At 54.4% G+C, this 12226-nt stretch overlaps 1 protein-coding gene across 1 annotated transcript; it reads right to left on the bottom strand.

Annotated features, from left to right (window-relative positions):
- Positions 1 to 2302: 2302 nt before the first annotated feature.
- MRPL21 (mitochondrial ribosomal protein L21) lies at positions 2303 to 12189 on the bottom strand. The gene is made up of 7 exons (XM_055580588.1): positions 12057 to 12189; positions 8244 to 8301; positions 6268 to 6353; positions 5489 to 5652; positions 3940 to 3992; positions 3501 to 3604; positions 2303 to 2420 (listed from the first exon to the last, which is right to left on the bottom strand). The coding sequence occupies exons 1-7, from the start codon at positions 12154 to 12156 to the stop codon at positions 2356 to 2358; spliced, it is 630 nt and encodes a 209-aa protein (XP_055436563.1). The 5' UTR covers positions 12157 to 12189; the 3' UTR covers positions 2303 to 2355.
- Positions 12190 to 12226: the final 37 nt, after the last annotated feature.

Genomic DNA, 12226 nt, shown 5'->3' with positions numbered 1-12226 from the left:
ATCATGAGAAACACTGGGCTGGAAGAAGCACAAGCTGGAATCAAGATTGCCAGGATAAATATCAATAACCTCAGATATGCAAATGACACCACCCTTATGGCAGAAAGTGAAGAGGAACTAAAAAGCCTCTTGATGAAAGTGAAAGAGGAGAGTGGAAAAAGTTGGTTTAAAGCTCAACATTCAGAAAACGAAGATCATGGCATCCGGTCCCATCACTTCATGGGAAATAGATGGGGAAACAGTGTCAGACTTTATCTTTTGGGGCTCCAAAATCACTGCAGATGGTGACTGCAGCCATGAAATTAAAAGATGTTTACTCCTTGGAAGGAAAGTTATGACCAACCTAGATAGCATATTCAAAAGCAGAGACATTACTTTGCCAACAAAGGTTCGTCTAGTCAAGGCTATGGTTTTTCCAGTGATCATGTATGGATGTGAGAGTTGGACTGTGAAGAAAGCTGAGTGCCGAAGAATTTGATGCTTTTGAACTGTGGTGTTGGAGAAGACTCTTGCGAGTCCCCTGGACTACAAGGAGATCCAACCAGTCCATTCTAAAGGAGATCAGCCCTGGGTGTTCTTTGGAAGGAATGATGCTAAAGCTGAAACTCCAGTACTTTGGCCACCTCATGCGAAGAGTTGACTCATTGGAAAAGACTCTGATGCTGGGAGGGATGGGGGCAGGAGGAGAAGGGGACGACAGATGAGATGGCTGGATGGCATCACTGACTCGATGGACGTGAGTCTGGGTGAACTCCGGGAGTTGGTGATGGACAGGGAGGCCTGGCGTGCTGCGGTTCATGGGGTCGCAAAGAGTCGGACACGACTGAGCGACTGAGCTGACTGAAACTTTCAGCAGCGCATCACTGGTCAGTGCTCTGTAAGCGCAGCACCAGCTCCCCAGAGCACAGCGGCTTTGCCTTGTTCTACATCACAAACTGCATCACAAACCGGCCGAGTACCAGCTGCGCGGTTACTGTCGGCCAGAGTCCTCCACAGGAGAGGGTGCCAGGCTGGCCGGGAGGACTGAGAGCCAGGACCCGGGATCCAGAGCCGTGACTCTCAGAGAAGTCTGCAAGAGCTACGAACTATGTTGTGTGGAAAGTCATCCCAGGTCCCAAGGTGGCGGGGTCAGAGGGACAGCTCTGCACGCCGAGCTGGACCCCTGTCCCTCCAGGACCGCAGCTCGACAGCCAGAATCCGGGATCTCCACGTGCAGAACTGCTGCCCCCTGCTGTACAGGGAAGGTACTGCAGCAGGGGCAGTGCCGTGTCCCCCAGGGTTGGACCAGCGGGCATCCCCCAGAGCCCTGAGGGTGACTGGTACCTGAAGAGGGGCAGGGAGGAGGGGGAGGTCTCCTGAGGACGGGCTCAGCCTTTGTCAGCCCCCTACCCCTCGTCACAGGGACGACGCCCATGGACTTGACTTGCAAAGCCCTCTTGCAGAATAAAGTATTAACTATGCTTGATAAAAGGCTTTTTGTGCTACTTGAAAGTCCTAACTTTTCTCTTGGAGCAAAGCCAGGTCTCTGTGAAGGACACAGAACCAGGGATCTGGACTGTCTGGGAGCACCCTCCCCAAGTCCTTCCATCTGCCCTCCAGCCCTGGCCACTCTGGTTCGGGACCCCTCCCTTTGCACAGGGGTGAGCTGCCTGCCTGACCCATTCCCACAGGCCTGGGCAGCCCCCAGCCTCCCGGGATCCCGAAAAGCTGCTGTCAAGATCTAGTCTGGAACTGCTCTGGCCGCTCTGCTCTGTAATTCACGTCCAGCTCCCAGAAGGTGCTGTGCTGCTGCCCTGGGGCTCCAGGCACTGAGCCATGCCACCCACCAGCACCGTGACCCTCCTTCCCTGCTGGACCCAGCAGAGCTGAAGGACGAGGGCAGGGGCTCAGTGCCCAGACCCCTGGTTTAAATCCCAGCTTCTCAGAAAAGCAAACCACTAGCAGCAGTAACTGGATTACCCAGGAGATGGCACTTTGTTCATTTCGCCCAGAAGCGGAATCCGGATCGTGTTTCTCACAGTCAGCTCTGGGCCCTAGCTGTGCTCCACGTCACGCCCCTGTGGCCCTGGAGCGCCAGGGGGAGGGCGGTCAGTAATGCCAGCCTGTCTTTACAAAAGTGTCCAAGCTCCAGCCCCAGGAGGGCCATGCTTGTGATTCTTCCTGAATTCCTGGCATCTCTGGCTCAGGGAGGCTGCTGCTTACTAAAAATAAGCTCTCAGTCAGGGCACTCAGTCTAGAACTACCCACAACAGGACTTAGCTTTTCGTATCAGAGTTTTCTACAGCAAAACATAGAAACCTGGTCTCTTCAGAAAACAGATTTATTTTTATATTTCTATAAATATCAGCTGGACGGTCAACACAGACGGGGAGCAATCTCGATGGTGTTTATCCGGAGGACGGTCTGCGGGTTCACGATGACTGTGAGAGAGAAAAGGGCCGGGGTGTCAGCGCAGACCCCGATGCTGTGAATGAGCTACTGTGAGACCAGCCACCGCCCGCTCAGCCCATGGGGGTCGGACTCAGCGAGGTCCTGTGTGGTGTGTCCTTGGAGTACACAGACCACAGGCCTCACCACTGGCTCCCCGAGCCCCGTCAGACGCAGCAGGGGCTGTGACAGCCCGGGAGCCCTGCTGCGGCTCCTGGCCTCGCCCCTCCACGTGCCTGGAGACCCCCACAGGGTATGGCGGCGGGGGAGGGCAGAGGCATCTGATGACCCGAGGCTCCTGGAGGAGAGCTGTCCTAATGACCCGACTCTAGGAAAGCTGATGCTATGTCGCCGGTGTGTTTTGCCACCTGTGACTGAGGACTGGACCGATGCACATCTGCAGGGGGTGGGCTCCTGAGGATTCCAGCACCCAAGGATGCTCCAGCCCGTCACACTAGATGGCGGAGTGTCTGCGTGTAACCTACACACTCCCTCCCGTACACGCTTAACCATCTCCAGATCACGTGTATGGCCTAACGCTCTGTAAACGCCCATGTGAATAGGTGGAAACACAAAGGAAATTCTATGTAAGTAGCTGTGATTCTGCTGTCTCATTCCTCTTGTAGAAACATGCCATCGTGCAAGCGTGTGTGTACCCGTGTGGATGTGTGTGTGCCCGGCAGCACAAGAATGCGCTCCACCCACCTCCGGGCTGTAGGCGGCGGTCTCACCCTCACCCTCTAAGGTCGTCCCCTGGGTGGAGGCGGGCACTCCCTGCACTCTGGGCAATGTCTACCGACAGGGCGTCCTCCGCCTGCTTGCCCACTTCCCGGGGGGACTCCGGACGTGCTGTGGGGGTCTCAGCAGCCGCTGGTGCTCCCGGCCGCGCCTCCCAGGGCTGTGCCCTCCAGCTGGCGGCCTCTTCCCACCCCCGGTCAGAGTGGGGACAGGGCCGTGCCCACCCGCTGGTCTCCGGGCGCCACAGAGGGCAGGTGCCCGTCCAACCCGCCCAGGGCAGGCCTCGGGGCAACACCCAGAGGACGGGGGCGTGGGCTCCGCTTTCCCCCACTTACTTCTCTTTCTTTTGTAGTTTTTTCTTTTCTGAAATCTCATGTTGACTCTCGGCCACGATTCTGTCTTTTCGATGACCGTGGCTTCTACTCGAACAAGGTCCTTTCTAGAAGACAGGAGAATAAACAGTGACGTACCTTCTTACTTTTCCATTTTCCTGGTACTTTACACGTGAGAACTTCTAAAATAAAACTTCCTTTTCTGCTGGTTATCAGCGTCCCCCCCCCCACCCCCCGCAGATACTACACGGTGAGGGACGGGGTTGTCTTATAGCCAGTCCTAAAAGGACCAAACTGCAGCGAAGCAGTAACAGGCCAGAGACGTGGCCGGGACGCTCTGCACGCAGGGCACTAAATGCCCACGAACCGCAGTGTCCGCGTGTCAAGCTTGGGGCTGACTGGGTGTGACGGAGCCCCCGCCCGGCCCCCGAGGGCACGTTACCCAAGCAGGGGTCTGCCGAGGAGAGTGAAGTCGTCGGCCCCAACCAGCAGGACCTGGAACCAAACAGGCGCGTCACCAAGAGATAACACAGCCACAGAACACAGAGTCGCCAGGACAGGCGAGACCGAGACAGGCTGGAGAAGGAGACGGGCTCGCCGCCTCCCTAGGGACACAGGCCCGTCTGACTGGCACAGGGGGACGTGGGGCCTGGTGGCACATCCGGTCAGCAGTTCATCTCCTCCGGAAACGGACTTAAACCTTCTCACTGAAGCATATACATACGGGGAAAAATGCACAAACCAGACGGTGGGGGTCTTTAAGCAGTTGACGGTCCTGCAGATTCTGTGAAGATTCAGGTTCAAGGTTGTTCTTTCAATGACCCCAAAACCCTGCCCCCGCCAGGCAGCAGGAGGGCAGCCACACCGCCAGGGCTGGCCTCAGATGGACACAGCCCTGCGACCCGAGTGCGGGGGTCTTATTAGACGCTGGGACTTGTCTGGAATTTTACAGATCAGAAGAAAATTCGATCGCACTAAACCTAAACGTGGAAAGACAGCCTGTTTTGTAACAACATCCATGGACTCTGTACATTAGGCCATGACAAAGAACCTTGTCTCGCTCACTCTCAGCCTAACGTGGTCTCTATTGCTGGGTTTCCTACATCATGAAAATCATCTTTACTGGGTGGGGCCTCCTACGCTTTTGTTAGTGTGAAATGTTTCAAGATAACGTCTTTTAAGAAACCCTTACAGATACAGTTCTGAAGGGTCCGATTTTAGACGTAAGAAGTAAACATGCTCTTGTCCATGAGCTTGTGATGTAACCCCGGGGGGCCCCACGGGGAAGGCGCTGTGCTGGCCGCGGGTGTCCCCACAGCACCCTTGTTCAGCTCTGAGTCAAGTGGTCCTGCTCAGACCACAGGCTGCGGGAGGACCACCTGAGAAAGGGGAGCGTGATGCTGCCTGGGTGTAAATACACCAAGAAGCTGTGGTCACAAAGGAGGAGTTTTAAATTATAAAGAAAACCATCTGTCATATCACATCTTGTCAACAGTTAACTATGTCACAGAAACAGGATCCGGTGCGGAGATCTCATATTTTATCTACAGCAGAACAGGCAAAAACCAAGCAGGCCCCTGAACACAGCAAACAGAATCCTAAGCGGAAGCTCACGTGCATGGCTAAGAACAGCACAGACCATGCAGTGGGCCTGGAGGCCAGAACATGGCCGGTGTCCGGGGAGACGGCTGGAAACCAGCGCTCACTGTTTAGGACAGCAGCGGCCGCCACATCTCACGCCAGGGGAGCGCGTGAGACAGACCCACAGACACACACTCCTCCTTAGGGAAATGTGCCGAGCGTCTCCCTGTTGGGAGGGACCCTGCCAAGTCAGGGCTGCCCTTGGGGGTATCTCCCCTTACCCCCAGGCTCCCCAACACCCGCCCAGCCAGCCTGCCCCTTCCCAGGAAGGGCGCCGGCCTTCTCCACCAGAGCCGACCCTGGGGAGCAGGGACCGAGTCCCAGATACACTGAGAAACCCATGGTCTCACCTTCTCCAGCCGAATCCGCTCTCCGCAGGCAATGTCTAACTTGTTCTCAATTAGAATCAGGTCTTCAGAGGTGACTTTCCACTGGTGGCTGGCAAAGTGCACCACGGCGAAAAGCCTGCCATACTGGCCCCTGGCGATGAGCTCGTTCACCTTCTCCACGACCTCTGCAGGGGGAAGGATGGTCAGGGTCACAGCTCTGCCCCTGCCTGTGTGCCCTGCTTCCCCGAGAGCTGCGCGACCCTGAGCATCCATGGACTGGTGGCAGGGCATGTGCCAGGGGCTCCTCCCTGCTCTCCCACTACATCCTTCAACCATATCTAAAATCAGGAAGAGTCTACGCGTTGCTATGCATTTCCAGGTTTTGGAAACCGAGGACACTCACTGCCTCTGAGCGCTGGGCGTGGCTGGTACGCTACCCTCCTCCCGGCACCCAGATGGCCTCCCGGCCCCCACGCTGGGGCCGCTTCCACCGAGGAGCGTGCTCCTTGTTCTCTCTCCCTGAACACGCATGTTTCTACCAACGGCGGGGAGACTGGGCTGGACCGAGCCCTGCCACCACCTGTGTCAGCTGCCTGCTACTCAGCCGGTGCCCTGGGAGGCTTTGCTAACTGAACGAGGGTTCTGGATTCTGGTGTTAAGTGAACTTCAGCGTTCCTGCCTTGCCGCATCCTGTGAAAGGGAACACCCACATCGTGCCCGTCTTGGGCACCTGGAAGCGTGAGGCCCCTGTTCCGTGGCCAGGAGGCCACCCCTCCCCCTCGCTTCCGCCCCCCCCTTACCTGCGTGGTGTCTGGCCTCCTCCACGGGGTCTGGCAGCACAACTTCTGGCCAAGGTGGTGAACTCAGTGAGGTTTTAGGAACGTATCTGTAAAAGTATTTTTTGCACGCAGGTCACACACACGTGAAAAGACAATTCCAAACCTGTGAGCCACAGCTGTGCTCGGCACACCAGAAAGGACAAGGATCCAGCACGTCTCCGATGCCTGAGTGGCTGGCAGGGCAGCAGCCCCCACATTTGTGGGGGAGCAAAATCTGCCTCCCAAATGTCTCTTAGGCGTGTGGATTACTTCAAGCTGAAAACAATTAAGGCCCAAGACTCTGGAAGAAACTCTGGCAGGAGGCAGGCAGGCCTGGGGCTGCACACAGGCGCCTGGAGATGGCGGGCTTGTCCTGAGACAGCTTCCCCAGAAAGGGTGCGGGAACACGCGGGCCCCGAGGACAGGGGCTGCTCCGTGTCCCACGGTCTCTGCAGGCCCCACAAACATTTATCCACCAAACACTTGCTTTTCCGCCTCCACGTGGACTGCCTTCTCCCGCTCTTGAAGTCCCAGACCCCCACTCTCAACATCCTCTTTTGTCTTTAGCTGAAGGAGCTGTTTCAGCAGAGGGCTTCAGTCGTTCTGGCGAATGACTCGTTTCTCCCAGGTCTCTCCCGTGTGTACGGGTTATTAAACCCAGGTCTGATTTTCTCCTGTTAACCTGTCTCCTGTCAACTGAACTCTTCGACTAGCCAGAAGACCCTGGAGAACTGGGGAAACTGCTGCTTCCAGCACAGGCCAGGGCCCCCGGCACTGTCATGGCAGGTATGCTGGACACAGATGTCCCTGGTGCAGTCAACTGGCCCCCAAATTAGGTTGTGTTTTAAAGCCGTGAATCGTGTCCGAAGCTCAGGACCCCGGGTGGCCCAGCAGCAGCCAGCCAGACGAGGGACAAAGCTGCGAGGGGGCCGGGGCAGCCGTGACCGCTCAGAGCAGCACTGGGGGGATCAGCCGGGTTCACAAAAGCGCCCCCTCAGGGTTTCTGCCTCCAGCCTCATCCCGGGAGCCCACTGGTCCTTCAGGGAAGCAGCAGGCCCCGGGTCCCCCGCTGCAGGAGTGCAGGCGGCTGTACTGAGAGCTTCCTAGTGCCAGGCGCTCGCCGAAGCTCTTTTTTAAGGACTTTATTTATCGAGGTGCAGCTGACTTGCAACGTTGTTAGCTTCTGTTGTACAGCAAAGTGACCCGGTTACACATGCATATGTACAGTTTTTTTCCTGGTGATCACAGGATACTGAATGTGGTTCCCTGTGCCACAGAGAGACCTCGCCGTTTACCCACGCTGCGTGTCACGCGTGGGGCCTCATGCTGGTGTAACGGTTTATACCTGCTAATCCAGTCTCCCAATCCACCCCTCCTTCACTCCTCCCCCTTGGCAAGTCCTTCTAATGAGCTCTCTGGATGCAGAAATTCACCCGACTCTCATGAAAACCCACTGCGATGCAGCCTGATATCACTTCCATTTCTCAAAGAGGAACTGAAGCCCAAGGACGACTCTGCTCACGGACCCAGGCTGCAAGGGCTGGTACAGGACCCTGTATATTCCTACTCAAGTGTGATTTTGTTAAATTTACCTTTTTTAGTTTATATTTTTATTTATTTATTTTTTTAATCTAAATATACAGTTTAATACTAAACATGCTCCTTCAAATTACATAAGGTCCTCCAGAGAGTCTGTCCTGTGATTCAACCTTCCGAGTTAGAAATTTCCCAATTAGGAATTAAAAGCTTTTCCTTAAAAAGACACAGCCATGCATGGCCCAGAACACCTTCTCTTTGGACTCTTGAGGTTCCGTCTGTATTTCTACGTGTTAGGGGTCTGAGTAAAATATTGTTGAAACAGTTAAAACTTATATATTCCTAAAAACCTAAATGTTCGAAGTTTGACTTTAGAAGAAAGGAAAGGAAGAGAGTCAGCAAAACCCACATTTTGATATTACCCTTGTGGAGATGAAGCGCTCTGTGAACTGAACCTCCGAGAAGCGGACCACAGGGAAGCTGAGGGAACAAGAGAGACACGCGTGGTTACTAGGATGAAACACGCACAAGTGCTGCTAGCGTGGCTGATACCCGGCTCAAACCACATCACAGCGTGCTACGGAGACACCTGGAGAGAAGACTAAGACCCTCACTCACTCACAGCTGCTGGCTATTACCACAAGCGCCAAGGCGTGTTCATCACACCGAGAAGGGCCTGAAACCGAATCACCTACCTGCTACCTCATCCCTTGACGCCAGGTGCCCACCAAGTTGAGGCCCTGTTTGGCACTCCAGTGTGGGAGCAGCCTCCAGGACACCCCTCCTGGGGCTCTCAGCCCCGAGCCCTGCTCCTCCCTCCAAGGGAGCGGCTCTCAGTGACAAAGAGCATGTGGCGGGAGGGACAGGCCAGCACCTCCAGAGGAGATCAGAGGGCAGCTGCCGGCCTGGCATCCTCGCTGCAGCAGGACCGCTGCGCTGTGAGCGGCCCAGGGAGGCCCCTGGGATTCCACCTTCCCCGTTCAGGTCAGTGGCTCAGTCATGTCCGACTCTCTGCAACCCCATGGACTGCAGCACGCCAGGCTTCTCTGTCCGGGGAAGCCAGGAAGCAGCTTCTGCTGGCCCTGCTGACTCTTAACCTGAAACAGTCTGACTTGAATCTAACAAGACGGGGAGCCAGCTCAGCCACGCCTGCATCCTGATCCTCAGTGATGGCGTGACATAGTACATGTTAAGTTATCTTAAGCTGCTGGGTTTGGGGTAACTCAGGACACAGCATCAGATAATAATACACCTAGGGACAAAGGCACCCAAAGCCTGCTGAGAAGGGCCCAGAAACAAAATGCCCCATGCTTAGGTGCTAGAAGCAGAGGGCAAATCTCTCAATAACTACTGTTGGTTTTTTCAATTGAGCTATAATTTATATGCCATAAAGGTCATTCTTTTAAAGCTCACTCATTAGCAGCTGTTCCCAATTCCTGGTCTCCTGAGTTGGTTTTTCTCCCCCTCCACCATCTTGGTGTGCTTGTGGTCTAAACCTGGGTCTTTGTGCTCAGTCGTGTCCCACTCTTTGTGGCCCCATGGACTGCAGCCCACCAGGCTCCTCTGTCCATGGGATTCTCCAGGCAAGAAGACTGGAGCGGGTTGCCCTAAAACCTGGTTCTTAACGCTTCTTTACTTATGCCCTTTCCTCTGGGATTACATCTGCTTGAATGGATTTCAGCGTCAGCACACTGGTGACTCTCAAGTGGACACCTGCGGCCTGGACTCAGACACGACAGGCACCTGCCTGTCTGCTGGCATCACCTGGTCGTCACCTGTCTCAGAACCTAACAAAGGCTCCTGATCTGCCCCTCCCGCCTGCTTCTCCCACACCCCTCCACATCTCACATGATGGCGACTTCATCCTTCCAGCGGCTCAGGCCAAAAACCTCAGTCATTTATGACTTTTCTCTCACACCCCACAGCCACCAACCTGTCAGCAAATCCCCTGCCTGTTTTTGAGACATCCGGGCTCTGACCACTTCAATCAGCCAAGCTGCCTGGCTTGGAACTGATACCCTGCTCTCACCCTCGCCTCTCTCTCTGCACAGCAGCTAGAGGGCTGGGGACTTCCCTGGTGGTCAAGAGGTTAAGACGTCACGTTTCACTGCAGGGGGCACAGGTTCGATACCTGGTCAGGGAACTAAGATCCCACATACCGTGCGGGGTGGGCAAAAATCCCCCCAAAACCAGAAAAACAAACTATGAGGGCAGCTCAGGTTCCTATTTCGTGCAACCCCCCAAGAGCGCCCCATTTCATTCTGATAAAAAGGCAGTCTTCACAGCGGCCAGCAGGCAGTGTGACCCCGTCTCTCTGGGCCTTGCCTCATGAGCTTCCCCTTGTTCCCTGCACACCTGCCACTCGGGCCTCCTGTTTATTCCTGGAAGATGCCAAGTACAACGGCCTATGCCTTGACTGCTCTTCCTCGGGACAACCCCAACCCCAGGAGGCCCCCTAGGCTAATCCCCTATTTCCTCTGGGTCTCCACTCAAACACCATCTCACTAGAGAAGGCTTCCCCAAACATCCTATTTAAAGTTGAACACTTTCCTCCCAACTCGTGCTTTATTTTTCTCCGTAAGACTTACCAGCTTTGAACCTGCTATGGAATTTGCTTCTTCTTCTTCATAAAATTGCTCATCTCTGCAAATACCTCCCCCCATCAGAATGTGAGCTCCGTAAAAACAGGGGTTTGTTTTACGAATTTAACTGATGTATTCACCATCCTGGACCAGACTTTGACTTGTAATGGATGCCCAATAAATGGTGAAGGAATGAATGAAATCTCTTCTAAGCCATCAAATGAAGCCCCTGTGGAACACCCCACAGTTGGGAACTCACGATTGGCCTCTCTTGAAAGCCAGGTGGCTCAGTAGTAAAGAATCTGCCTGTCAGTGCAGAAGATTCAGGAGACTTGGGTTCGGTCCCTGGGTCAAAAAGATCCCCCAAAGGAGGAAATGGCAAGCCGCTATGGTGTTCTTGCCCGAAAACTCCCATAGAGAAGCCTGGTGGGCTATAGTCCATGAGGTCACAGAGTCGGATACAACTGACAGACTGAGCATGCCTGAGAGCCATCTCACTGGTGAAAGCTCAGAAACTTTCTGCACCTGATCTGCTTCCCTGTAATTCCTGCCTATGGCCTTAGCTTAGCTCTGACCCCACCGGGAACAAATGTGCACCCTCCTGTCCCCCAGGACCATCTTTCAATCCCTGAGAACTGTGACGGTGTCCATCCTGTTTCCTTCAGTCACTCTTCAAGATCCTGCCTGTTCACCATTTTGGTCACCCTCTCTTTACTGAGCTCACTTCACCTGTGTTTCTCTCTGAAAATGGGGGTGGGGGGGGCGGGAATTGAGCACAGCATTCTAGAGATAGCTTTATGTTTGTAGAACAAAGTAAGTCCCATCGCTTTTATAAAAACTTCCCTGTCTTCTTAAACCCAAGTTTTATTATGGAAAACAATAAGCACACAAAAGTCAAGAGAATAGGGAGTCCTCCTGTATCTCTTCCTAGACTCAACAGTCATCAACTCATAGCCAAGCCTGACTTATTCACAATGTCTCTGCTCCAACTCTGTGGTGTATTTTAAAGCAATTGTCAGGGTACTTCTATGAAAGATAAAGCATCTTAAAAACAAACAAACATAACCACATCATTATCACACCTAAAAAAGGGAAAACTTCTTTACATACATAAACATACCTTCACACAAATACACACTCCAACCATTTTAAGGAGAGGTTTATAGTGTTTTTGACCAACAAAACCTTGCTGGGCTTCATGACAACCCAGTGCCTAAAATACAGATGTAGCTTTTGCTGGACTGGTTACCTCTGGGCAAGGTTATTCACCACCGTTTTGCAGATGAGGACAAGGAAGCTTAAAGAGTGGCCTGCAGCCTGGGGAGTGACGGTTAAAGCACAGGCTTTGGAGCCGGACCGAGCTATCTGATTCAGTCCTCTCCCACTTCCCTGCTGTATGACCAAGAGCAAGTTACCTGACCATTCTCAGCCTCAGTTTGCTCCCCAACTTAAATGGAGCCTATATGGAAGTTGGAGAGCGATCACCAATATTTAAGTTATTAACTAAAGGAACCAGGGTCTGAACCCAGGGTTTCCACGACCGATAATCACCGCCATCAAAATAAGCGATTAACACCGGTCGGACGCAGACACACGAGGCAGGGCGCCCCGTGTGCCCAGCTTCCTCCGTTCACCCCGCGGGGCGGGCCTCACCGGCTCCGGGTCCCGACGCTCTCAGGACGATGCGGCTGCATGCAGACGCCAGCCGCCCAAAGGTGACCGGCAGGGCCCAGGCCGCCACGGCCGCCGCCATCTTCCCACAGCGGAAGCGGAAGTGGCGCGAGCCTGGTGCGTCGACGCACCGGGTCCGGCCGGGAGCAGCG

Source organism: Bubalus kerabau, chromosome 5 (assembly GCF_029407905.1).
Source record: "Bubalus kerabau isolate K-KA32 ecotype Philippines breed swamp buffalo chromosome 5, PCC_UOA_SB_1v2, whole genome shotgun sequence".
Lineage (NCBI taxonomy): Eukaryota > Metazoa > Chordata > Mammalia > Artiodactyla > Bovidae > Bubalus > Bubalus kerabau.
This window is presented reverse-complemented; position numbering and strand designations above follow the sequence as displayed.

Bases quoted from the DNA above. Each gene is read 5' to 3' on its own strand.
- MRPL21 (XM_055580588.1), bottom strand. From the start codon at position 12,156: ATGGCGGCGGCCGTGGCGGCCTGGGCCCTGCCGGTCACCTTTGGGCGG. The intron at 8,302-12,056 runs GTGAGGCCCGCC...TTGTTCCCTCAG, and splicing joins AGCGTCGGGACCCGGAGCCG to CTTCCCTGTGGTCCGCTTCT. The intron at 6,354-8,243 runs GTAATATCAAAA...ATACTTTTACAG, and splicing joins AGCGCTTCATCTCCACAAGG to ATACGTTCCTAAAACCTCAC.